At 40.2% G+C, this 27,907-nt stretch overlaps 2 protein-coding genes across 3 annotated transcripts; one reads left to right on the plus strand and one right to left on the minus strand.

Annotated features, from left to right (window-relative positions):
- Window positions 1–370: 370 nt before the first annotated feature.
- lok (ovarian-specific serine/threonine-protein kinase loki) lies at window positions 371–17,528 on the minus strand. Of its 2 annotated transcripts, none has more exons than XM_065233293.1 (5): window positions 16,720–17,528; window positions 16,421–16,578; window positions 2,765–3,130; window positions 2,518–2,698; window positions 371–2,085 (listed from the first exon to the last, which is right to left on the minus strand). In XM_065233293.1, exons 1-5 carry the CDS (start codon window positions 16,928–16,930, stop codon window positions 1,511–1,513), a joined length of 1,491 nt encoding a protein of 496 aa, XP_065089365.1. In that variant the 5' UTR covers window positions 16,931–17,528; the 3' UTR covers window positions 371–1,510. The 2 variants fall into 2 exon arrangements, with proteins under 2 accessions (XP_065089365.1, XP_065089370.1); XM_065233298.1 differs by having other exon boundaries at window positions 16,771–17,527.
- Window positions 17,529–24,546: 7,018 nt separating this feature from the next.
- LOC135710662 (putative uncharacterized protein DDB_G0291608) lies at window positions 24,547–26,489 on the plus strand. Its single transcript, XM_065233306.1, has 3 exons — window positions 24,547–24,858; window positions 25,166–25,500; window positions 25,562–26,489. The coding sequence occupies exons 1-3, from the start codon at window positions 24,799–24,801 to the stop codon at window positions 26,061–26,063; spliced, it is 897 nt and encodes a 298-aa protein (XP_065089378.1). The 5' UTR covers window positions 24,547–24,798; the 3' UTR covers window positions 26,064–26,489.
- Window positions 26,490–27,907: the final 1,418 nt, after the last annotated feature.

Genomic DNA, 27,907 nt, shown 5'->3' on the forward strand with positions numbered 1-27,907 from the left:
GAAACGGCTTTCCACCCATGTTTCCACCTCGTAGGATCTCATCGGCCAGCGTAAGAAAACTCCCCAAACTATTTTATCGATAAACCGACCGATTTTCGGCAATGATACCTGTACTCATCCCGTAGCGTGTGAGTATAAGATTGGCGGGGGGGGGGAGACTGACTGACTGCTCAAATGCTTTCTGGCACTCCGGATTACAATATAGCTTCGTCTGGCCTTGAGGAACCGCCGTTTCACAATACCAAAATGTTTGAGCTATGTGTGAAAGTGTGCTCATGATTTTATTTAAAATGTAGCTTTATTAAACGAGATGCTAACGTAGTATTATATAAGAATGTAAGCAAGCTCTTTAGGTGAATGAGTTATAGGTAGTTTCGCTTTTGATTGTTTGAGTTCAATTCTATCAGGGCAGTCATCCAAATTCAGCGAACTCTTTGGAACTTCAACAAAATGATTTTGTTTAATCTATTTTTCTTGCAAAAAATGTCTGTAAAACTTTAACAACTATCTTTAGTTTCTCTTATCTAGGTATTTAATACTCAAATCACTAGACCACGCGATGGTTTACATCGAATTACTTGCACTAGAGGTACATATGGCATGGTATTACGTAGTTCGACAATGGATCGTATTTAATTAATAATAGGAATTTTGTACTTATCATAACGTGATCTGTTTCATTCCTAAGCAGACCGCCTTAAGTGGTTTCGTGATGGTAGTGAATTTAGTTTATAGGAGTTTTTTGTATTTCTTGAGTAGTTTGTATTGGTTACAAAAAAAAGTACAGTAAGGTGATTGATGAACGAGGTGTGTACAAAAGAAAAGCAGTTTACGATCAATAGAACACAGTTTTTTAACGGAAATAATCAGACCTTGTAAACATGTTTTCGCTTCTGGCTTAGAATGATTCATTCGTTGTCAGTTTTTGGAAGCAGACGGTTTCAAAAGGCAGTTAGAAGCACTTATTTACATTATTAAAATAGTGTCTACTTTTGCAAACTCAATAAAGGTTAAACATTTTTCCCAAAACATGCAGTAAAATAGTTTTCCCAACGGTGGCCGCTGGAAAATGCATTATAGGCAGCTCTTTTGCAACTCGCATCATAGTCCGAGTCGTGGAGCAAAGTTTAACTTCTACCGGCAACCCTACTCATCGAAACGAAAACATGTTTGAATGTTGTACAAATACATCTAGGTATCAAATATAAACATAGAAGAGAGCACGAACCGATTCCCTTGTAGTCAAGGGTACGCGTAAAAAAAAACTACATTATCAGCTCCATTGCAATATCAATTGAGAAAAAAATACAAGGATCACAATCGCTCAAAGTGGCTCCTTATCGTTTTTTCGCTCTCACTAATTACTTACTGATTTTCTCTCCGTTTATGTTTACCACGCCCGGTTCGCCACCTAACGAAAGCTCAGTTCCAGCTTCACTACTTTTCTAAACTGCACACGAACCGGGCCTCCTCCTCCATCGACCGATGAATCCCTTCCACCGGAACCTAGTCACTTGGTACGCTGCCGCTTCTTAGGAGGTTCGATAAAGATCTTCTCGTTGTTGTTCTCAATATCGGAAGTGGATGGCTTCTTGGTACCGGACAGCCGTACATTCATCAGCTTCTCCGCTTTGCGAATGACTTCTGCATCGCGCAACCAGGTGCTATTGAGAATGTCATCGATCGCCGGTCGGGTGTTCGGATCGACGGTCAATATTTCGAAGATAAGCTTTTTTGCCGGGGCCGAAACCGACTTCCACGAGCGATGTCGGAACGAAAATCTGCCACGCTTGATCTGCTCGGTGGCCGGACTTCCGTATTCGTCCGAGAAGGGCAGTGTTCCACTTAGCATCGTGAATAGCACCACTCCCAAGCTCCAGATGTCTACCTTGCGTGTGTAGGAACCACGCCCACCGGTCAAGAGCACCTCTGGGGCCACGTAGAGCGGAGTTCCGCACAGCGTTCGCATGACGGAGTCTTTCTGGACGAACTTGCTCAAACCAAAGTCGGAAACCTTCAGCAGGGTTTCTTCGTCGTCATTTTCCAGCAGGATATTGTCTGGTTTCAGGTCTCGGTGGGTGATGTCTGCGTGGGAAATATGGGACATGTTATTCTATTTAATTGAAAACTGAGGCTAAACAATCGCAATCATCTAAAATCTCCTTGATGTGCAATTACTAACGGAAAATTGTCTTTCATTTCCGCCAGATGGTACAAAGAATAAAAACAAGAAGAGAATCTAGTCTTAGAATCCGGATGCAAAGGAAACCTTTCGATTACTGCTGTTCGTTCATAGGAAAACAGGTTTGCAAAAACGAAACCGTAAATCATTTAACTTTACAGGTAGGAATATTCTACCTGAGCAGAGGTCTATTTACTTGTAAACAGCTACCTTTCGATGCTAAATTAAAAGCCTACAATTCTACACCATTTTCATGTTGTTGTTTTTTGCGTTTTCTTCCACATTCGTCTAGTGATACAATCAATGCCCATCGATCTAATCCAGAAAAATCTTACCTTTGGCGTGCAGATATTTAACGGCGTGGCATATCTGTAGGAAGAACAGCTTACACGTTCTCTCCGGCAGGTACTTATTCTGGATGATCCGATTGAGCAGATCCCCACCCTTCATAAACTCGAGCACCATGAACACGGAATCCGCCTTGTTCACGATGTCGTGCATTTTTATGACACAAGGCTGCAAATGAAAACAAAGAAAAAACCGTTAGAAGCGCACCTGTCTGTTCGCCAATAGTACACTTACATGTTCAAGGTTCTTCATGATGTTGACCTCGTTCATCACCCGCTGGGGATCGTTGAGAATCTTTGGCTTGCTGCACTCCGCTAGGAGATTTTTGACCACATGCTTCATGGCGTACGGTGTACACGTTTTGGTGTCATACACCAGGTGTACCACACCACAAGCACCGGAACCGAGCTTCTTGCCAAAGTAGTACGTGCTTCGGATTTCCTTCGGAAGGCCTTTGGCTTCACTGGGGGTCATATCTTTGTATACCAGTGCCTTGTAGGTCGGGTGCGACAGGGCTATTACGTCGTCATCCTTCAGGATCATTTTCTTCTCAATTCCAATCAGGTGCCCGTTGACGAATGTACCGTTACGAGATTTGTCCTATTGTCGGTAAATAGAAATGAAACGCAGTTAGAATTACCATACCAATTTCCAGAAATTTTTCAATGTAAAAGTGGCGTGGGCTTCCTAGAGCGGCAATTCAGACATTATTGGGTTTCCTTCCCATTATCATCAGTACACTGAACCAATGATAAACGTAGATTGTATCTGAAAATACAGGTGACTTCATAAAAACAAGAATCTAATAGGATTTACATGCTACACATAAAATTCAACGGCATGGTTATGAAATTTACTGGATTTACTGGTCGAGTCCGTGTGTCATGCTGGTGAAGGCTACGTGAAATTCACGTAAATGTTACATTGTCGTTTGGTGTGTAAATTTTCTTTGCGTAAGTTTGTAAGAACAAGATGGAGACAGAAGAAAGTATGAACATAGACAAACAGACATAACGCTCGCAAGTTGTTCATCGAACAAGCATTTAACGGACAATTTAAAAGTATAGAAGTTGGTAGTACCGCCACCTGTGGCGTGTATAGTCAATTCCCTTGCGTTTGACGTTTCCACACTACCGCCATCTGTTCAGCGTAGTGTCCACCACAGTGTACTCAACAGATGGCGGTAATGTTTTAGCGACGATGTTTTACAGTGAGAAATATTCAATGAGTTATGTCTGTTTGTCTGTGGTATGAGCATTCACCAATGTTGGAAAATTTGGGATGCCAAACAGCCTAGTTTTTATTTTTCATTGGAATTCAAAAAATAATCTTAATTTTTAATAATTGAAAAATGAAATAGCCGATTGCAGGATCATATTATTTGGACTACTCATAGTTTCAATTGGCGGACTATAAGCATGATGGATCATGCGGGTGAAGGCTACGTGAAATTCACGTAAATGTTACATTGTTGTATGGTGTGTAAATTTTCTTTGTGTAAGTTTGTAAGATCAAGATGGAGACAGAAGAAAGTATGAACATAGACAAACAAACATAACACGCACAAGTTGTTCATCGAACAAGCATTTAACGGTCAATTAAAAAGTATCGTAGTTGGCAGTACCGCCACCTGTGGCGCACATAATAAATTCCCTTGCATTTGACGTTTACTCACTACCGCTATCTGTTCAGCGTATTATCCACCACAGTGTACTCAACAGATGGCGGTAATGTTTCAGCGACGATGTTTTACATTGAGAAATATTCAATGTGTTATGTCTGTTTGTCTGTGCTATAAGATTACAATTTTCGGCCTTTTGTGTAACGGCCATCATAAGCACTGTATCGAAAATAAGTTGTAGACAAATTTTTCTTTTCAAATCCATAAAAAAAAACATTTCAATTGAAAAAGTGTTCTTCAATTAAATTATTCATGTCATGTCCTTTAAAAAGTAAACTTCACAAAAATAAGTAAAAATAAATCTTTTAGGTACTTTTATGATCTTAGATTTTGCTCGTCTTCTAAATTGTGGACAGTATGACAAAACAGGTTTTTCGCACTTTTTGTACCCATCGTGCAATATTTGTTTAAACTCTTTCAGGATCTTATTAGCCTTAGCATCCATTGGAATGGTTTTCTAAAAAAAACGCAACATATTAACATAATTTAACATCAATTTTGTACACCATTATGCTGAGAATTTAAATAGAAATTTACATTTTCACCAGAATCGGTACGCCTTCAATCGGATGTATCTCACAATCAGTTTGGCTACATTTTGGCTGCTTTTTTTGCAGTATCTGGCCAGTGAAATAGCATCCTCAGCCATTTTTCCACTCTTCTTCAGTTTAACATTGATAATACCTCAATACATTTCGATTTGGCGGAAATCCGGGCAGTATGGGGGGTTCTCATCCCCTTCTTAATGACGTCTACTCCATTATCGCGATACCACTGTTGCGCATTCTTACTGTAGTGGCAACTGCCGCCATTTTGAACTTGTTTGTTTTGATAGTAACGCTACAGATCGCTACAGCTGCTGATGAGATGATAATCTTTGGCGAATTCAATCTACCGGCAATTTCTTGGCGATCATCTTACGGTGGATTCCTGTATCCGGACCACGACCGTTCTACATTTCACTCTGGAGTTGTAAGCCTTTCAGATCATTACAGTATCGCCACTCTGACGCAAATCAACCACGTGGTTAATGAGAACAATCGTAGCTTAGACCTTTGCTTCGTCAACGCTCAGGATACAGCTCCGCATTTGTCTAGGGCTGTTTCTCCATTGATAAAGATTGTTCCACACCATCCTCCTTTAGTCATTGCACTTGAAGGCAACCAAATTCCTGAGGTCACTCCACCCCCTAGAGGTCTCCTACGATTTCCGAAATGCTGACCACGACAGTATCGAGGAGCTTCTTTCGAATTTGGACTGGCACAGGATACTCGTCCCTGCCGATGTTAATGCAGCTGCCCAAACGCTCTCGCATATTTTGACTTACGTCATTACGCGACACGTTCCGAAAAAAGTTCCTAAACAAGGCAATCATCATCCTTGGCAAACAGGTCAACTCCGTATGTTAAAGTCTTCCAAAAGAGCCGCGCTAAAAAAATACACCAAGCACCACAGCCTACAACTCAAGGACCATTATGCAAGGATCAGTCATGCGTATCAACGAACGAGTCGCCAATGTTATCGGCGTTATGAAAGAGATGTTCAACGGAAGCTTCGACATCACCCGAAAACTTTTTGGAATTATGTGAATGAGCAACGAAAGGAGTCTGGCCTTCCATCGACTATGGCACTGAACGGCGAAGAAGCTTCATCCCCTCAGGACATTTGCCGTCTGTTCTCAACCAAGTTTGCGAGTGTATTCTCGGATGAGAACCTACCTGACGAGAACGTTTCTCTAGCAGCCAGTAATGTTCCAATGTCTGGTGAATCTTTGGCAGCTATCAACATCGACCTCGCTATGATAACTAGGGCGGCTTCGCAACTGAAGTCTTCATTTAAGCCTTTACCTGACGGAGTTCCTTCCGTCTTTCTCAAGCAACACATCGATAGCCTGATGGCTCCTCTCTGTCTTCTGTGCGAAATGTCCCTTTCCAGTGGGGTGTTGTCTTCCTGCTGGAAATCAGCTGAGATGTTTCCAGTGCATAAGAAGGGATGCAAAAGAAACATCGACAACTATCGCGGCATCACATTGTTGTGTGCCATATCTAAACTGTTCGAGTTGGTCGCTATGGAACCATCAGTCTCTCACTTCAAGCAGCACTTGAGCGAAGACCAGCATGGTTTCATGGCAGGGCGGTCGACTACTTCCAACTTTCTGTGTCTCACCTCGTACATCGGAGAGTATGACAGACCATATGCAAACAGATGTCATCTACACTGACCTATCAGCCGCCTTCGACTAGTTGAACCATCCTATAGCGAGCGCCAAACTGGATAGGCTCGGTATAAACGGCAGTCTACTACGATGGTTCGCATCCTATCTATCTGATCTTCAGTTGGAAGTCGCAATCGACGACTGCCGATCTCCTTCGTTCCCTGCCACTTCGGATATTCCGCGGCCCGTTGATAATTCTTGTGTATTTCAATGACGTCAATTTCGTCCTCGACGGTTCACGACTGTCGTTCGCAGACGACATGAAAATTTATCTCCGAATCCGAGCCATAGCTGACTACCATCTTCTCCAACTCCAACTCAACGCTTTTGCTGATTGGTGCCAACTGAACCGCATGGTTGTAAATCCAACAAAATGTTCAGTAATCACGTTCTCACGGAAGAAACATCCAATTACATTCAGTTATATCCTAGAAAACGTTGACGTACATCGTGTGAATCACATTAAGGATCTGGGAGTCATCTTAGATTGTCAACTCACATACAGCCAGCATATCTCGTATGTGATCGACAAGGCATCCAGAACGCTCGGCTTCATTTTCAGGATAGCTAAAAGTTTCACGGACATCTACTTGAAGTCGCTTCACTGCTCCCTCGTCGGGTCGGTGTTAGAATACTGCTGCCCTGAATGGAATCCCAATTACCAAAACAGTGTACAAAGAGTACAACGATGATTCATCTGGTTTGTCCTTCGACGATTGCCTTGGAGGGATCCTCATCGCCTTTCAAGCTACGAAGTCGGTGCCAGTTAATTCACCTGGATCCTTTATGGAGTCGAAGAGATAAGACAAGAGCCCTGTTTGTGGCAGACATTCTACAGGGCAGAATCGATTGTCCTTCTATTCTACAACAAATCGACTTTAACGTTCAACCACGAGCACTCCGTAACAACGCAATGCTGAGGATACCTTTTCGTCGTACAAACTATAGTTCGTAGGGTGCTATCAATAGGCTACAAAGGGGTTTCAATCGTGTTGCTTCCTTATTTGATTTTCACTCAGAGATTCCGTGATATATTTTGAATAATTAGGAATTAAGTTGGACTTCACGGCCTTTGCAGCTTGTTACTTCTTGACTATATTGTATTTCCTAGTATTGCTTAATCCATCATTAGGACTAAACCCAGTCTGTTGATGTAGAACCAAATAAACAAAGACACTTCACTGAAGTTAGTGGAACAAGAGTCACTGGAACTAGCGATACACTCGCTGTCAATGCACCATCAAACCTGTTTTGGGTTTACCTTTCCCGGTTTCACCCCAGTGTTAAAAGGGATGTGGTTGAGAAACTTGTTCGTGATGGACTGCGAACGACTGAACCAGTTAAAGTCGTCTCCTTAGTGAAAAAAAGCACCGATCCACAATCGATGAACTTCATCTCCTACATGGTCGGCGTCCCAATGGAACTAAAAGAAAACGCTTTGAACCCTGAAACTTGGCCACAGGGGATTGTGTACAGAGAATTCGAGGATACTTAGGTGAAATACAATGTATGGCTACCTCCTGATATCCCAGCACTCCCTGCCGTTCCAGAGAATATTCCTGGTGGCTCTCGAACGGGCACACCGTTTGGGAAACCAGCGCCTCTCGATATGCCAGTCCCTTTATCAGGGTGTCTACTCAATCAAAGGAATCAAATTCCCTGAGTTTTCCAGGTTTTTCCAGGTCGGATGAAAAAAATTCCACGTGCATACAAATTATACACATTATTATTTTATCTATTTATCCATCTGGAATCCCTTTTATGTACTTATTGATTTATGTTATTTTCGATTGTTCAAACTTGGGCGTTGGTACTTATAAGTCGGCACAGCAAAAAAGTTATTGCATATTACAGCAGAACAGATGCACATAGGTTGTTTAATATATACACTGCTTGCACATGTCGAAAGAACTGTCAATTTAGATTTCAAAACAAAACTGTATCAGGAATCAAAAGTAAATACTTCCATCATGAATTACCGGAACATTGCTCTAGTTTCGGCAGACGTATTTGCTTTTATTATTTTAAATAAAATTAGAAAGAGAAGGTGAACTTTGTGGAGCAGGAAATGGTTACTCAGGAGGAACACCGGCAGGGATCTGGCTCATCTTGTCCATCAAGAGCTGCGATATGAAGATGAAAATGGATTTCAAAACTTCGCCAGGATGTCGATACCAACTTTAGACAAGCTAGTGGGAAAAGTTCTCACTAGATATACATGATTCCTTGAATTCTGAAAATTTATGTTAACAACTCAATTCTGCAAGGTCTTTCTGACGTCCCTGAAATTTTGTTTCTGTTCTCCGGTAAAACTTCTTTAAAGATCAACAATCTTTCCTGACAATCTGCAAATGTCTCGGTAGTTCTACGGATTTCTTTGAAGTTCTGTGTGTTCTTCAGAAGTTCTGCAAATTTTCCTAAAAATCTACAAAGTTCCTAAATCCCTGACGATTTAAGATCCTTGAAGATCAACAATTATCTCTGATGTTCACAAAATTTCTAATAATCTACAAACTTCTCGAAAGTTCTGTAATTTTCTCTGCAGATTTTTATGATTCAATGAATATCTGCAAATATCTCTGAACATCTATACAATTTTCTAAAGAATTAAAAGATAATCTAGAAATTTTTGAGCTTTCCGGAAGTTTTAGGAAGTATTCTGAAGATTTTCTAATTTTTCTGAAGCTGTGCAAATATCTCTAAAGATCAGCGAACTTACCTGAAGTTCTGTAAATGTCTTTCAAAATCCAAGAACCGCAGTAAAATTCTGAAAATTTATTTAAACATCTGCTAATTTTTGAGTAGATTTACGATCTACCCTCAGAACTTTTCTGAAGTTCCTAAAATTTATTTCAAATTCTGTAATGTTTTCTGAAGTACTGTATTTCTGCTCTTAAGATCTACGAACTGCCTTGAAGTTCAATAAATTTCACAGTAGATCTCCGAACTTTTCTAAAGTTTTTTAAATTTCTTTGTGGATTCTTGATCTAAAGATCGGTGAACTTTCCCGAAAATCTGTGAGTTTTGCTGAAGTTTTGCAATTTTTTTCTAAAAACGTACGAACTTTCTGACGTTCTACAGACTTCTCTTAAGGTCTACGGATTTCTCTTAAGGTCTACGGACTTCTCTGAAGTTCTTTAGATTTATCTATTTCCGACTTCCATGGAGTTCTGCAAAATATTGTACTTTTGTACTTCGCTGCGATTTGTTTTTGGAATTGAGGTGTTTTTCTGACATTTAACGAATTGTTCTGAAGATCTCACATTAGTGTGAAACTTTCTGTCAAATTCCTGCAAATATGTTTAAATTTCTGTAAAGTTGTCTTAATCTCCGTAGCTCTATTCCCAAGACCTACAAAAAAAAATTGAGACTCAATAAATTTCTCAGTACATCTGCAAACTTCTCTGATGTTTTGTAAATTCCTCTCGGGTTACCCTGAAGATTTAAAAATTTCCTTGAAGATTACCTAAAGTTGTCAAAATTTATCTGAAAATATTTAAGCTTCTTTGAAGTTTTAAATGTCTCTCTTAAGATCTACAAATTTTCCTGAAATCGTGTGAATATTTTTTTTTAAATCGCCGAACTTCCATGAAGTTCTGCAATTTTTACTGAAGATTCATTAACATTTCTGAGATTCTTGTGATTTTTTAGAAGTCCTGTAATTTTTTTCAAAGTTCTGTAGCTTTGTTCTGAAGATCTACGAACTTTTCTGATGTTGAATAATGTTTCGAGGATCTCCAAACTTCTGTGAAATACTGTATATTTCACTGTAGATTCTTGGAATTGTCTGAAGCTATGCGAATTTCCCTGAAGATTTGCAAAATTTCGCTTATAGTTTTATAAATTGATTTGAAATTATTTTTGCATGCTTGAAGTTTTGAAAATTTCTTTGAACATTTATCTGAAGATCTACGACCTCTCTTGTGATTTTGTTTTTATGAATTTCTGTTAATAACTTTTAATTTGTTTGTAATTCTGTTCTCAAGATCTACGAACTACCCTGAAGCTCAACAAATTTCTCAGTAGATCTTCGACCCTCTCTGAAGCTCAAAAAAATTCTATGTAGGCTCTCAGACCTACTGTCTGGCATGCTTCCTTTTGACGGTTGCCAGTCTCTCTTTTTCGGCTGTTTCCTTTTTACGACGATTTTGATCCTCCACATACAAATCAGCGAAGAGCGAGCGTGACAAGACTCGCTGAATGAACTTGTCTCGTTCGCACACGTTGTCTTAGCTGTCAGATGCTTGTCAAGTTCAGTGTCCTTAAGAAACGTTTCGAGAAACTGAACGAAAAACTTCTTTTGAATTACGAATGAAGTGATAATTGGAAAATTCCCTGAGTGGAACCAAAATTCCCTGAATATTCCAGGTTTTTCCAGAAAAAAATAAAATTCCCTGTAAATTCCCGGTTTTCCAGGTTTTTTCAGGTAGTAGACACCCTGCTTTATGTACATCCAGTATAACAGTCACCCCTTAATCACCTCATCTGACGAATCAACAATACCCCATAGACGCACCGTAGAAAGCCTGATGGAAGCCCCCTATCGCCCCAACACTATCCCGTCTACCACCGCCTTCGGTCAACATAGTCGTCTCGGCCCTGTAGTTGGTGTTGGAAAGGGGATCTTCCATCATGCTTGCATAGGCAAGTACCTCTGTGATTTAAGTTTATCGTTTAACGTCATCAAGACCAAATCGTTGGATATCAACACGGGCAACCCTTCCAACTTTACGGTAGCGGGGCAAGCAGTGGAGAAGGTCGAAAGTTTCCAATATCTTGGCAGCCAAATAGCGTCGGACGGCGGGACCAAGAGCGACATAGGTGCACGAATCAAGAAGGCTAGGGCTGCCTTTGCGAGTTTACGAAACGTATGGAGATCCAACCAGATAAGTCAACGCACCAAAATCCGAATTTTCAACTCGAACGTGAAATCTGTGTTGTTATACGCCAGCGAGACGTGGTGTGTATCAGCGGAGAACACTCAAAAGCTGCAGGTCTTCATCAACCGATGTCTGCGGTATATAATTCGTGCCTGGTGGCCTCACAACTGGATCTCGAATGCCGAGCTCCATCGTCGATGTCATCAGAAGCCGATAGCAACAGAAATTCGAGAGTGAAAGTGGAGGTGGGTCGGCCACACACTTCGACGGGGCGGAAACGAAATCTGCAACCAAGCGCTGGATTGGAATCCAGCAGGACATCGCAGCAGAGGCAGACCCAGGGGCTCATGGCGGCAGAGCCTCAATAAGGAAATTAAGCAAGTCGATAGAAATCTGACCTGGGCCCAGGTCAAGGCAAAAGCGAGCAGCCGCCCAGGATGAAAGTCTTTCACGTTGGCCCTTTGCACCGCTGGTGGTACACAGGACCCTTAAGTAAGTAAGTAAGTTGCGTGTTGAGTTCTCCCATACTCAGCTTATTCTGACCCCGGTCCTAAGCGAAATTTCGGTGACGCCTTCTGAAAATCTCTTGAGCCAAATTACTTATCTACCAGGACGCACCGTAGAAAGCATTTTGGGAGTCCCCAGTTCCTCTAAATCAGTCACGCCTATTGCAGCCAGCGTTCATCCAAGTCGTCCTGGCCCTGAGTTTAGATGTGGATTGCTATATTAGGCAAGTACATACTTAATAGCGAACTTTCACTGCCTGATGATCATAATTCCAGTGCCTTCAACTTACCTAAAACATCTGCCAGTCGGCAACATGGAGCCATCACATCCCGGGACGCGTTCTCCGGGACGCATTCTTGCCGTCTGCCCTGAGGAAACCCGTATTCCGCTCATCGCAGTCGAGCCCCTCCTGCCAGCGACCAGCAGTGTCCCGGCATGCGTTTGAGATGGGAGAAGGGGTCTTCCACACTAGTATCTTGGTTTCCAGCGGCCCTACTCGAACATCCTTCCTCCGTCAAGTGACATCCATCAGCTCCCAAATGCAACTACACGCTAAACATTCCATTTTTCCCGAAATGGCGGAGGTCGGACATAACGATTTACTATCAGAACGTAGGCGGTATGAACGACCTCGTGGAAGATTATCATCTGGCCGTCGTGGATCACTGTTACGATATTATAGTTTTGACCGAAACATGGCTCAATTATCGAACCACTCCAAACTATGTCTTTGGTGCTGGTTTCGAAATATTCGCTGGGTGGCTATTCAACTTGGTGATCGTCAATTGCTTCTCTGTGCAGTGTACATCGCTACAGATCGAACCCGTGACTTGGTGCTTATTGACGCACATTGTCGATCCCTCTTTATTCGCTTCAGACAAAGCAGGCCCTTCCGACGAAGCTATTGCTCTTGGCGATTTTAACCTACCGGACATTGCATGGACTCCAACCCATAGTGTTTTTTTTTTACCTAATCACGAGCGTTCATCTTTCCACGTTTGTTAGGAAATCAGTTTGGCACGGCATTTGTGACCAGCATACATCTTCCGGTAGTATGAAACAGGTCAAAAACTGTTCAAATCCGCAGATAAAAATTTTTGTTTTGAATTTCTGTATAGCAAAATAGTGAACTTTTCATGAACATTAACGGCAAAGAACTCACCAACACTGGGAGACTGTGAGTTCCTGCCCACCTGTCATTTTCCATCTCGGGTCTGGACCGAGACGGTTTTATGACAGGTGGGCAGGAACTCACAGTCTCCCAGTGTTGGTGAGTTCTTTGCCGTTAATGTTCACGAAAAGTTCACTATTTTGCTATACAGAAATTCAAAACAAAAATTTTATCTGCGGATTTGAACAGTTTTTGACCTGTTTCATACTACCGGAAGGTGTATGCTGGTCACAAATGCCGTGCCAAACTGATTTCCTACTCAATTAATCAATCTTTGATGTGAAATTCGCTAATAAACACGAGGCGCATTTCTTATAGCAAACATGCCATAACAAAATGGGCATGGTTCATTTAAGTAAACAAACTAACACTTCTTCCGACTGTTACACCTATGTATTAGCCGTCTCGGGTCTGGACCAAGATGGGAAATGACAGGTGGGCAGGAACTCACGGTCTCCCAGTGTTGGTGAGTTCTTTGCCGTTAATGTTCACGAAAAGTTCACTATTTTGCCATACAGAAATTCAAAACAAATTTTTTTATCTGCGGATTTGGACTGTTTTTGACCTGTTTCGTACGACCGGAAGGGGTATGCTGGTCACAAATCCCGTGCCAAACTGATTTCCTACTCAATTAATCAATCTTTGATGTGAATTTCGCTCATAAACACGAGGAGCATTTCTTATAGCAAACTTGCCATAACAAAATGGGCATGGTTCATTTAAGTAAACAAACTAACACTTTTTTTCCGACTGTGGCACCTCTGTTACTCGCCTGGAGTCTGGACAGCGTTTAAGACTAGTAGGTCCCGAAGAAACGTGCTCAACTTTTTGGCTCAGCTCTGGTGCTCTCATCGGGCCCAAGCTAATCGATGTATCCCTCGAAACGAAGGAAAATCCACGAACGGGGTACATTAATCGATTTGCTTGGGACCAATAGGCCATTCAAGTAGTGAGCTTATTTGAAATCGTTAGTTTCCACCGGTGGGTAGTAGTCAATAGAAAGCAAATAAAGTAATACGCAATTAATTCATTGCGTCATGTTCTTAAGGCGGAAGAGGACTTTGAATTCTGTGACAAACCATTTCGTATATAGATCGGTTTTAGCCACCCCGACACCTTGGAATACGGTGTTTTTCTAAAGAAATTAAAAAAAAAAAAATCCAAAAGATGTTGTTTGACGTGCAAAAAAATTAGCGTTGTAAGTTGTTTACCTACCCCATATGCTTCGAATAGACAAATCCAATAGAAACAAAGCGATTGCCTCAGCCTCTGGCGGTGAATAGGAGAACCCTCAAAAGCGTGATCTTCTTGTTTTCCTTTATTTAGTGTCGGTCTCTGTTCCGCAATCTAGTGCCAATCACCGACGGACATCGATTGCCATCCATTGACGGCAACCGAAAGTGCAGGAAGGCAGCTTCCACACCTGCGTAGGATATCGCACCTATTCACAACACACATGGGCCGGGACCAACGGCTTTACTTCCTTTCCGAAGGAAAACGTGACCAGAGATTTTTATGCCTCAGAAAAATCCCACCGACCTCGGCTGGGATTGAACCCAGACCCATTGGGGTGTTAGAAAGCAGTCACGCTTACCACTACACCACCAGCGCCGGCGCCCACCTCAAAAGCGTGATGAGGATGGACATTTTCACCGTGAAGCATAGGAAGAGGAAATTATTTCCACCTTTCGTGATTAATTTATCCACCGCAGGGCAGGTGCTTGAAATCATCATCCACGTGGAATATTTTGTTTTCTGTACCGGGTTTGCAGTGACATTTCCTCTCAAAATCGGCTAGCGCACTCTACATTGATGGAGCAAAGAGTCTATTATAGGGTCTCTAGGAGTTTAAACCGTTATTAACCCTACTAAATCGTCCCTTCTTGATTTAATTATTTATCCATATGGGACTTGTAGTGCTACAGATTATGGTAGTCTATAACGTATGTATTATGTAAAACGTCACGAAAAGTTGGAGGGGACTCCGCGTGATAATAATAAAGGGTGATACGGTCAAAATTTGGTCAATATCAACTTGACGTATTTCTTTCAATTTTGCATTTAAAAAACCTGAACACCCCTCATTTTGAAGGTGTGTGTGTGTAGAATGTTGCTCCTATTTTGATTTTGGAATTCACTCTTCAGTTGTCAAAATGCCGTCCAAGCAAGAAGAGCAGCGTATCAAAATTTTGCTCGCGCATCGCGAAAATCCGAGCTACTCGCACGCAAAGTTGGCAAAATCGCTAAAAGTTGCCAAATCAACCGTTACAAATGTAATTAAAGTGTTTGGGGAACGTTTGTCGACAGCCAGGAAGTCTGGATCGGGGGGAAATCGAAAACCGGAAGCCGCTGAGACGACAAAGAGAGTTGCCGGTAGTTTCAAGCGAAACCCTAACCTCTCTCTCCGAGATGCCGCAAATAAGCTGGGTGTATCGTCTACAACCGTGCATCGAGCCAAAAAACGAGCCGGACTATCGACTTACAAGAAGGTAGTGACTCCAAATCGCGATGATAAACAAAATACGACGGCCAAAGCGCGATCCCGGAGGCTGTACACGACGATGCTGACGAAGTTTGACTGCGTGGTAATGGACGACGAAACCTACGTCAAAGCCGACTACAAGCAGCTTCCGGGACAGGAGTTTTATACGGCAAAAGGAAGGGGAAAGGTAGCAGATGTTTTCAAGCACATGAAACTGTCAAAGTTCGCAAAGAAATATCTGGTTTGGCAAGCCATCTGTACCTGTGGCTTGAAAAGCAGCATTTTCATAGCTTCCGGGACTGTCAACCAAGAAATTTACGTGAAAGAGTGTTTGAATAAACGTCTGCTGCCTTTCCTGAAGAAACACGGTTGTTCCGTACTGTTTTGGCCGGATTTGGCATCTTGCCATTACGGTAAAAAGGCCATGGAGTGGTACGCCGCCAACAACGTGCAGGTGGTTCCCAAGGACAAGAACCCTCCCAACACGCCAGAGCTCCGCCCAATTGAGAAATACTGGGCTATTGTCAAGCGGAACCTAAAGAAGACCAAAAAAACTGCTAAGGGCGAGCAGCAGTTCAAGGCAAACTGGCTTTCTGCGGCGAAGAAGGTGGACAAGGTGGCTGTACAAAATCTGATGGCAGGGGTCAAGCGTAAGGCCCGGCAATTCGGATTTGGAAAAGCGGAAGCCTAACTGAATATTTTTCCTGAATTTTATACTAATTGAACTTGAAAAAGAAATTTAATTTGATTTTTTAAATAAACGATTTCACCGATTTACACGCGTTTACCCTTGACCAAATTTTGACCGTATCACCCTTTATATTTTTAATTGATCGGCTCCAACATTAAATTAGGATAGCGTTAGCCCTCCTAAAGTGTATGGCTAGTATTATATAACCGATTAAATTACAAAGCCAAAATTAATTATTTAATATATCAAACGCCATAACTTACCACTATGTAGGTGGGACTCTGCAAATCCTCCGTATCCTTTTGAATTTGAAAATGAACTTTGGAGATTCTGCTCAAAATCTTATCCGGCAAGTGATCCTTGCTGATACACAAATCATTCGTCTCATTCCTGCCAGCCTTGAACTCGTCGGCGGAAAGATCTGTAACGAAAGATGATCACCGATTTTAGATAAGACATTTTATAAAATATTTTTTTTTTTCCTAATTCCAATAGTGCTGTTAGTAAATCGCAAGGTGCATGATTAAATTAGCATATTAACTCAAAGTCTCATATCATGTACCATAACTGGAGGATGCAATTCTGGGAATGAGTGGAAGTGCGTTTTTAGTACCGAGGCTTTTAATTTTGAGATTCTTCGCGTACAGCCGGCCCCAGATGATGTTCTCCACCGGTTGGCTTTCAATCTGACTCCATCCGACGGTATGTTGGGTCTGGGTGGCCGATTGGGTGTCCGGTGCCGTATTGTTGTTGTTGTTGTTGCTACTGGCCATTTCTGCGACTTTTTCACTTTCTTTTCTTCACCAGAAAGGGAACCATCGATCTTCCGTCAGCTCATGAAAAAAGTGATTTTGAATCACTTCGGGTCACTAGATTAGCACGCTTTTCCAGACAACTTTTCACGCACTTTAAGCACAAATTTGCCAATTAACACAAAATTATATAGGTATTTTACCTACAACACTAAATAATGACAATATTTGTTCAACAAACTGGAACTACAGAGGAGTCATTGCGCTTTCCTTGCGGCTGACGTAGTAACTTGAACGTAAATAAACGATGTAGGTAGGATATTTTTTATGCTCTTCTTCACCAACATACGAAAACCCAATTCGATTTAAACAAAACCCGTTTTTATATATAAGCGCAATACAAAAGAAACAAGCTAACGGCGCAATGAAGGAACGCAGAAGGATCTCAGATTTCGACGATGCATCAAAAAGAGAACAGGGAGATGCTGAGCTGGTACACGACACACGAGTTGCTTGCTCTACTGGATCAGCAGATTCGTTGCTCCGTCGAGGAAAGGACCGTTTTGTTTTTACGACACTGCGCTGATACCCACACTCCGAACCGTAACAGAGAAAACTAACCGAACAAAACACGAGATCCTGATGGAGATTCGTGAATGAAAACGGGCGGTCTTTTTGAAACTTTAGCTAGCGGCAAACTTGGTAAAAGGGGAATAGAAGCAACGAGTTCGACTGCATTGTACCGACATTGGCTTTAGTCGGATTTACTAAAGCCCTCTAGTTAAAGTATGGACGACTGTCGCCACAAAACTGAGGCTGTGAACCATTTGCCGAGTTAAATTTAACTCGTGGTGAAAAGTGACATTTCGAAAGATATTTTCTATGTTCGAAAATCCCCGTGCTGTCGATCAACCGGTTTTCAAAATTTAACTTCTTGTTTGTCAGAAATAACCATGCTCGGGTTCATCGATAACTTTCCATCTGTCAAATTTTAACCAAAAGTTAAAATAATCCACCAAATGGTTCAGAGCCTGAAAAAAGCTGTTCCAATCGAGCAAAGCGGTGTATTTTGACGGTTCGATTGGAACAACTTTTGACATACGTCCATACTTCTACTGTACACGGTGTTTCGCGAAAACCCATCAATGGGTATAAAAATACCCATTTCCGCTAAAAGTGCCCCTCCTCATTTAATGGGTAAACTATGGTTTACTCATTAATGGGTGCTGATAAAAATCCTTTTTTCTACACTCAATTTAGCTGAAAATGAAGAAAACCTTAACAGATAGACCAACTACCTACATGAATTTGAATTTTGATATAAACAAATTCCCTTGATCTAGGCAACCTCTGAGTATCAAAAATAACATTTGTTTTTCTTCATTCGTGGCTGGATTCTTATTATCGCCTCTGTTGTTGTAAATATTGATATTCGTTTTCATCTTGGTCGGGATGATATTGAGGATCAAATGATTATTTTCATTTTAAACAAATATAGCGCTGAAGAACGTGGTTTTTGACATAAGTCGACGGCAAATTATTGCTTCAAGCTGAACTGATAATAATATCGATGATTTAGGCAGTGTGGTCAACAATATTCAAAATAATCATTTTGCCCAAAATGTCGTTGATTATTTTGCTTTTGAGGATCACTTCTGATTTTGACAATTTTGGGTTTGATAATCGAGCACTGGTTAATATCAACAAACGCGTATTCGTTGATGTATAATAAACTCATTTGTTCATTTCGCTCGTTTCGTAACTACGAAGATGTTCAAAACAAACGCAATTCATCGACACTGGGTTGAAGCGATACTCCTTGCATGTGATGGTAAATGATAAAAACAGACACTGGACCGGACAATGTAAAATCATGCAATCTGGTAGCCCTAATAAATGTCATTAATTTGAAAAATAAATCTGGTATCACTTGAATTTGTCGAGGAATTTGTTCAAACTTTCAGGGAGCAGCTCAATAAGCCAAGAAAAAGATTTTTGTTTTTGTTTTTCCTTTGCTTTTGTTTTGATTCCATTCGTTTTTCAGTCGTCGTCTCTACCGTGCTCTACCGTACGTTTTTCAGTCGTCGTCGTACATCATCAGCTGGAAAATTGTGAAAGATGAAATAGAGGCTCATACTAATTTGAAATTATACCTACCGCCCGAAAAAAAAATTACAGTGAAATTTTCAGTGGAAACAATGCTCTAACATTAATATTTATTGTCGACAATAAAAATGATTGTTATAATGTTGTACTCTTCCGAAAAGGCAAAACTGCTACCTAGATGTACAATGAATGTACATAATAAAATGTTGTTACAATGATTTTTATCGTATTTTTCATTTATTATATTGTTAACATGATTCGATCATGAACAATAATGAACAACTCTATTACAATAAAAATTGTTGTTACATTAAATATTGGTGTATTTTCATTGTGGGTTACTTCACGAACAATAAAAATAAATCTGATTGAAGCATGCAGACTATGAGAGGGTCAGCAACACTGCCAATGTAATTAAGATAGGCGCTGCTCGTATGGCTCTGGCTTTGACAGTTCGTTTGGCTCAAAACTAGGCCGCTCATATCTTATCCTAGACCCTCTCTAAAGCTTAATGGAGACCTTTTCCGTGCAGTCAATAATCATACAATAATAATAAAAAATTCCACCACTTGAAGATGTCAGGAAGGAACTCTCAGGTGGAAGCATATTTCATGGGCGATTCTCTCCAGTCGAATGCATTAACTTATCAACGACGCTCAACCACCAAGGAGACGTGACCTAGGGATATCGAGCGCAGGGGAGTTGGCCTGCATTTCTCACAAGTTCCGGATCGAATCTCGATCCATAACCATTAAAAAAAGGACCACCCGTAACAGACATACCACCCCCTTCCCTTCCCGGGGCAATGTTTTATTTTTTCTATTTATTTTTAAAGTCGATAAAGTAGATCTGTCAAGCCAACACATACACTCTAAAGTACACTGTTATTTTTTTTAATCAATAAATTCGCCAACCAACAGTAAAATAACAATAATATATAATGTTATTGAAAAAAAAATATATGGGAAAATCACGAAAATTTCATTGTTAAGATACTTAACAACCCCCCTTTTTTATTGTAAATTTTCCATTTACCATGAAATTTATTGTTTTGTACAACATAAATCAAGGTAAATTTATTGTAGACGTAACAATATAAATCATTGTTAATACCCCGTTCACATTACAGTCTATAATATCACGTAATATAGGCTGTCTTGCAATAAGCACTCATACATAGGATTTCCAGTGAAAACTAGATGTATGAGTGCTCATTGCAAGACAGCCTATATCACGTGATATACGCTGTAATGTGAACGGGGTATAAGACAATAATTTTCGTTTTATTGTTACATTGTTTTTTAATGTATTTTTGTTGTTATTTTTTTTCGGGCGTACTGTTGACACTCCCATAAAATGTTTGCTTCTGGAAGATAGACCTCAATTAGCCAGGTGGTTGGGAACGTTTCCCATGGGAATTGAAAAAACAATTCAAGAAACTTATTGATGAATCGAAAGCAGAAACGCAAACCGTAGTGGATGTTGAAATTGTAATCCTGTTTAGAGAGAGGAACCTTTTCACTATCACAAGTCCGGCCGCGTACAAATAATATGTTGGAAAAACTTACATTGAGAGAAACAAAATTTTACTAGGAGTTCGCCTCTTTGTTTATATTTTGTTTTTTTATCAAAACAACTCTAGATCACAATACTTGCTCCTTTGAAGCAAACCAAAGGTTGACAGCCCGTTTGGTTACACTTTTTGACAGTTCGTTTGGCTGCTTAAGACAAACGTTGTCCAGTCTATATACAGTGTCTATAGGGTAAATGGGTGGTCTGCTAGGTGGTCTGTCAATATATGTGTGTTTTTAACCCATTTTCTTAAATTGTGTTTACCGTAAAATGGGTGAAAAAATTCCCATTTTTTCAAATGAATGATGCAAGCGCTTGGTTATCTCTCCTCGTTGATATAAAAACTTTCTAATACATTGAAAATAAATGCAGGTGTTCCGATCAAATTTTGTTACACGAAATATTATAATACCATATTGGATAATTTGTATTTGTATTGATTTGTATCCGTAAGCCTCCGCAATGTTTCAGACTCATAACCTTTTCCGGAGATCGTCTATAAACCACTTCATTCGAGCAGTTAAAATGACGTTTACTACCACTTGAACTTTGAAATAAAACATCAATTTGAGATTTTTTCTTCTAGAACCTCGAGAAAAGTAGCCATCATTTGTGCGTTTCATAAAATAATAGAAATTAGTTGGTCCATTTTTGTGGAATCGCTGGTAGAAAGTCGCGCCAAAACTGCTTGACAAAGTGGTCAATTTTCGCTAAATATGCTGCGGACAGTAAAGGCATAGAGGTAACTCTAAGACCAAAAGGTCCCGAAGAAACGAGCTCAACTTTTTGGCTCAGCTCTGGTACTCTCTTCGGTCCCAAGCTAATCGATTCACCCCTCGAAACATAGGAAAACCCACTAACCCTCATTTTATCTGTCAAACTTTCATAGCGAATCAAAACAAACGTAGTGTAGTACTAGAATTTTGACTAGAATGGGGTACGTCATCGATTGGCTTGGAAACAATAGGCTAGTCAAGTAGTGAGCCAATTTAAAATCGTTAGTTTCGTATTGACCAGTCCACACTCGTGTTTATTTCAGTTACCATGGGGACGTAATTTGTGATGAGCCCCGGTCCCTTTCAAATTGTATCATTATTTATGTACGGCCTTAAATTTGAAATGACTTTTCACATTCATCTAGTGATGGCCGATTTTCATTCGAATAATCAATTAATCGATTAACGAACCGAAAAGTAAAATATTTGTAATCGGTTATATCATGCTGATATAAGCATTAACTTCTCCAGAGAATCATCACCCATCGTTTCAAACATATACTTCACTCTCGAGGGTGGAAAAATGACAGCACAGCGAACAAAAAATAATCGATTAGTTGTTAATCGAATAATTTAAAAAATGGAACATCTCTGATTTTTGTGTGATTGTTTTGATAAAAACGAGTGCAAAATTTCATCTCTGTCGAGGGGGCAGCAAAACCACAAAATTACCTTGCATACAGGGGGTATTCATTGGATGAAAGGGACCGTGCAAGAGGACACTAAAATAGAAAGTTTTTCTTTCGACTGTTTCATCTTAGTATTCTTCTTTGGTGACAATGTCATCAAAAAAATCTAAGAAGTATGGAATCGTATTTCCACAGAAAAAAGCTATTCCCAGGGGGTAAGGCACTCTGCTGGGAAAGAAAAATATTTTGGATTGAAAACCTCCATTCCGAACAAAAGGAAATACAAAACCGGTTGGTATCCACGAAAGCAGAAGCTCAGGAGGAACAAAGGATTAAAAGATAAAAATGTTTTGCAAGAAAACCTAGGTTATCATCAGCAGCAGCCTAATCGTTTCGTTAATCGGTTAATCGATTATTCGAAAAAAAAAAAAAATCAAACACCACTAGATTGTCCCCGAGTATTCAACACTCCATATTGGAAATCAAAAAAGTTGTGACATTTACCGTTTTGTTTTCTGTTTGAAACAAGTTTGTACCACTATAAATAAGCATTTGTGTCGTCCAGTAACGTGGTAACTGTTGCGAATTCCGGGGTAAATTCCAACTAAATACTGTTTTGCAATTGCTGTTACCGAGCAGCTTCAAGCTAGAAATTTATTTGTTAATATGATAGATAAATTAATCATTGGAATTATCATTTAAGCATCCATTGGATAGGTTAGGATTTCAGTTGCCACGCATGGGTTAATCTATTGTTTGAATTTAACATGTTGAATGCTAATGCTTACCTTAAGAATAAAACTAATTTATTTCAATCTAATTAGACACTATCGCAATGAAATTTATTATTATTTCTCGATTACTCTTTCAAAGAGACGTATCAGCTTTTGTAAACAATGCAATTGATCATCGTTTTGGCGTAACTGGTAGCTAACACATGCTAACACCGAAGATGAATACTAAGATGAAACTGTCGGAAGAAAAACTTTCTATTTTAGTGTCCTCTTTCACGGTCCCTTTCATCCAATGAATACCCCCCGTATTCAACGTAATTTTGTGGTTTTGCTTCCCCCTCGGTAGAGATGAAATTTTGCGCTCTTTTTTATCAAAACAATCACAACAAAATCAGAGATGTCCCATTTTTTTAAATTATTCGATTAACATCTAATCGATTATGTTTTGTTCGCTGTGCTGTCATTTTTCCACCAATGAGAGTGCAGTATATGTTTGAAACGATGGGTGATGATCCTCTGAAGAAGTTAATGCTTATATCAGCATTATATAACTGATTACAAATATTTTACTTTTCAGTTCGTTAATCGATTAATCGATTATTCCAGTGAAAATTGGTCATCACTAAATGAATGTTAAACGTCATTTCAAATTTAAGGCCGTACATAAATAATGATACAATTTGAAAGGGACCGGGGCTAATCACAAACTACGTCCGCATGGTAACTGAAATAAACACGAGTGCGGACCGGTTGCTAACACTACCACCATATATGGGAAATTTTCCGTGTGTGAGTTACCAGTTACGCCAAATCCACTATCAAATGCCTTGTTGACATAATCTGATGCGTCCCTTCGAAAAAGTATTCGAGATTTGTAAATTTTAGAATTATTGCTAATTTTTGACGTGTTTTCTCGGTACAAAGGTACAAACATGAGCCAGTTTGATAGTTGCAGCTTTTCCTCTCGTTCGATCGATGGTCGTTCAAGGGAGTGGACGGTAGCTTCACCTCTACTTGTGCCCTGCCCAGTGGGTGCGTCAACAGTAGCAATAATTCAGTATGTTTACTAGAAATACTCAGAGGGAAAGATGTGCGGAGAAAACGAAATACAATTCAGCAGCAGGGATTTGTACCTAAATTATCTTGCAAGCCTTGCTAGAAGTTTGCATTTCACATGACTTACGTTTGATTCGATTTACGTGCAAAATAATAATTGATTGCATCGCAATATTTTGCTCATTTATTGCCCTAATAAAAATTGTATGGTTAATTTGCTTAACGACGTGTTCTGGGTATCATCCAAACCATTTGTGGAATAGTTCAATGATTTGGGTTATCGTTCGTTTATGGTTATTTTTTATTAGGGTGGTGCCATTAATTTGCCAACTAAGATCAATTAATCAATAGAGTTAGAATATTGCTTTTGATTTTAAAAACTAGTTGAATTTGAGAAGCACACGAAACATAAAGGTGATTTAATTTCTGATCGATTGCAATACTCTCAAATTTAATCTAGTAAGAATAAGAAATCGTCGGATATGGGAATGCTCGTTTGGCTCAGATTTTGAGTTAGAGATGAACTAGCCTAAGGCTAAAAATCTCTTTAATAAAGAATTAAAAAAAAAAAAAAGATTTTGACAGTTCATTTGGCTCAAAACATTCTCTCCGCACATCTCTCCCTCTGAGTATTTTTATTGTTTGGGACATTGCATGATCACTATTGATTTGTCGGTTCAAAACCTAAGCGAACTCTACCGGGGAATCCTTTTCCAATCTCAAAATCAAATTTGAACGCACCCCTGACAGTGACAGCTGTCAGCTGCACGAAGATGATCGCAAGTTGACAACTCGCACGGGCACGACTCTCGTTACTGTTGCTGTTGTTCGCTCGTTTTCACTTTTCTCGGTGTGCAAAATTTGGAAATTCCTTCGCGTTGCAATTTTTTGCATATTTCCGCTCGTCAAACATCCCAAAATTTAGTTGCCTTGTGCTAGAAATTGACCAAACTATCCGGATTCGGTAGCGGCAGTCGTGGATTGGGGACGGAACGGTTACACGGAGTGGAACAAACATGTCTAGCAAAGGACAACAGGACCTTGTCGACAGCTGGGAAGAAATCGACGAAGAACGGGTAAGTGGAACGCGAATGTCACCTCGCCTCGCTCGGACAGCGTAATCATTAGTGTTTCGCGGAAACGGAATTTATAATCGGGATTTCATCCGTGGATGAAATTGTCCGGAAAGAGATCCAAGGGATCTGGTTAGTTGACATTGAAAAAAAAAGCATTAGATCACCATTTGCATCCACTTTATTTACCTTTTCGAGGTCACTGTTGGAAAGTGGTTCTGAAGTTTATAGAAAAATCAATTGCTCGTTCCTAGTTCTTTGGGATCGTCTCAGTGAAATCATTCTAAAAAGCACATTGTTTCACTTTCAGTTGACTGATCGGCTGAGTAAGTTGCCTAATTTAGATTCCAATTTGCCAAGTGGTAGTGACGGAAGTAGTCAATCCGGCGGAGGGACAAGTAACAGCAGTTTAACTGCAATGCTGGAAGAAGAACTCCGTCCACGGATGATTCTACAAAGACCACAGATGCAGATTCTCCGCCGGCCCCAGTCCCAAGCCCAGGAGGAAAAGGCAACGGTTGAGAGTAAACCTAAGACTCAAATCAAATCATTGGATCAACGGAAACAAGCATACGCGGAGGCACGACTGCGGATATTGGGATCGGCTCACGACGAAGAGGAACAACAGCAAAAACAAATCGAACAGTGAGTGTAAGCTAACTTTCTTCTCTTATCTTCAAATTGAGACGTCGTCTTTTTTTTTTAGAGCACCGAAAAAAGGCAGTCCCAATATCAATGGGTACCGAATAAACAACAATAATACCACAAATAACAACGGTGGTAACATTCGACTAGATAGGCCGCAAAATTCCTTCCGGCCACCTCCTGGGAACTTTCATATGCAACAGCACCCACCCCAGCATCCTGGACCTGGTCCATTCTATCCTCCTCATCCGTCCGGACGGAATCAGCTGCCACCGGAGGCCACAGCATCAATCAATCATCACTACTATCAGCAGCAGCAACAGCAAGTCGGTCCACACGTTCCCGGTGGTTACCACTTTCAGCATCACCAACATCATCCTCAGCATCCCCATCAGAAACAAATATCGCCTTATGGAATGCCACAATCATCCACTGGCTACCATCATGGTTTGGGGGGACCAATGCCCGCGTACAGTGGCCCACTTGGCCACAATAGCAATAACAATGTTCTGAGAATGCCAGCCGGGCCAGACGGGTCCCACGGGTTCACCATCCGGCGGTAGCTAGCATACTGAACGCAGAAACAACAATTAGGATTCAATCAATGTATGATTTCGCTGCTAAAATGTATTCATTCTGTTTTAATTATTGCTTATACGGTTCCCGGCTGAATACAACAAACAGAATGCTACTCTATTTGGTTAGATAAATTTCTAAATTATGTCAATTCCACTGAAGATCCGTTTCAAAAATAGACCAATCGCCAAGTGTTGCGAAGGAAGACCACCACACCCGCATACTACCGGATGGTTGAATATAGTAGAACATTTATGAACCATGTCAAAGTGCGTACAATTGCTTTCAATAATATCTATTTTTTCACCCTCCAATCAGTTCTTTCAGTCTTTATTGTAAAGGAAATGAATATTTTAATTATTGTCTAAGAAAGGTGCAAAAAATTTAAATAAAGTTTTTAGGACACTGCTATACAGGATGTAAGCGGAGATAGGTTTATGTCAAGTTCTAAATCAATGAAAAAAAACATCCTGTGATAAGGACAGACTTATGTTCACTTGCTTCGAAATTCTTAAGTTTGTAAGATAATGTTTTCGGTTTTTACGGTTGTTCTTACTAAGAAGCAGCTATTCACCAACCGCCAGCGGGCCTGTTTTCCATTATTAGAGAGAATTTCAGCCATAGGCTGGTTCGTCTCATAGAGGCTTTGAAAGCGAACCTTCCTAATAGCAAAGTTAAGAAGAGTGTGATAGAGTTTTAGTTATAATATTTTTTTTTTTATATGCATAGTTCGCGAGTTTCGTGAAGGTTTGTTCTGTCGACACCGGTATTGGTCATTAACCTTTCAACACACACAAACAGACATAACACTCGCAAGTTGTTCATCGAACAAGCATTTAACGGTAAAATTAAAAGTATCGTAGTTGGTAGTAACATAGAGGTAACTCTAAGACCAGAAGGTCCCGAAGAAAGGTGCTCAACTGTTTGGCTCAGCTCTGGTGCTCTCTTCGGTCCCAAGCTAATCGATGCACCCCTCGAAACATAGGAAAATCCACGAACCCCTCATTTTATCTGTCAAATTTTCATAGCTAATTAAAACAAACATAGGCTAGTCAAGTAGTAAGCCAATTTAAAATCGTTAGTTTCCACCGGTTGGTAGTACCGCCATCTGTGGCACGCATAGTCAATTCCCTTGCGTTTGTCGTTTACACACTTCACTACTTGTTCGCTAACTGGGCTAAAAGCGCAGCCAAGTTGGCGAGTTCCACTCGCTAACTAGGCTGGCTTGTCAAACGTCAGAAAACACTGAGGGAAGCTTCAATTGATTGTTTGATCGACGTTAATAAAAATTCATGTGCATTGAATTGATACAGTTTAAAGCGAGGTTTAAAGTTTGTCATTGTTATTTTCACAGCAATCTAGCTAGTTTAGAAAGGCTTAATGCTTTTGCTCATAACGCTTTTAAGTCGTGATTTCAGTGTGAAATGAAAATAATTTCAAATTTATTTACATTATCACTTAATATTCCATTCGAATGCCCCTCACCAATTATGACAACTAAATGTCAAACTAAATGTGACGTCTATTTTTGACGTAGAACTGCTTTCCCAGCAAACCACAAATCGTATAAGGATGTTCGTTTAAAATCGTATAAATATCCAAATCAAGTTGTAGTTGCATAAGATGCAATTCAAAATTGGTTGAATTTGTTTAAGATGAAAAATTATGATTCAATTATAATCCTCATTGCGAGATTATATATGAGTTCGTTTGATGTCAATAAGGAATTATTTAACGCGTTCTATTTTTAAAATGTTGATGATCTTATTATGTGCACATAAGATCGGTTTCAATCATATTGTCATTTCATTTTATGATGTACAAGGGGGTC

This window comes from Ochlerotatus camptorhynchus, unplaced genomic scaffold, assembly GCF_037179485.1.
Source record: "Ochlerotatus camptorhynchus isolate MF236.1 unplaced genomic scaffold, CSIRO-AGI_Acam_v1.1 ptg000037l, whole genome shotgun sequence".
NCBI classification, from domain to species: Eukaryota; Metazoa; Arthropoda; class Insecta; order Diptera; family Culicidae; genus Ochlerotatus; species Ochlerotatus camptorhynchus.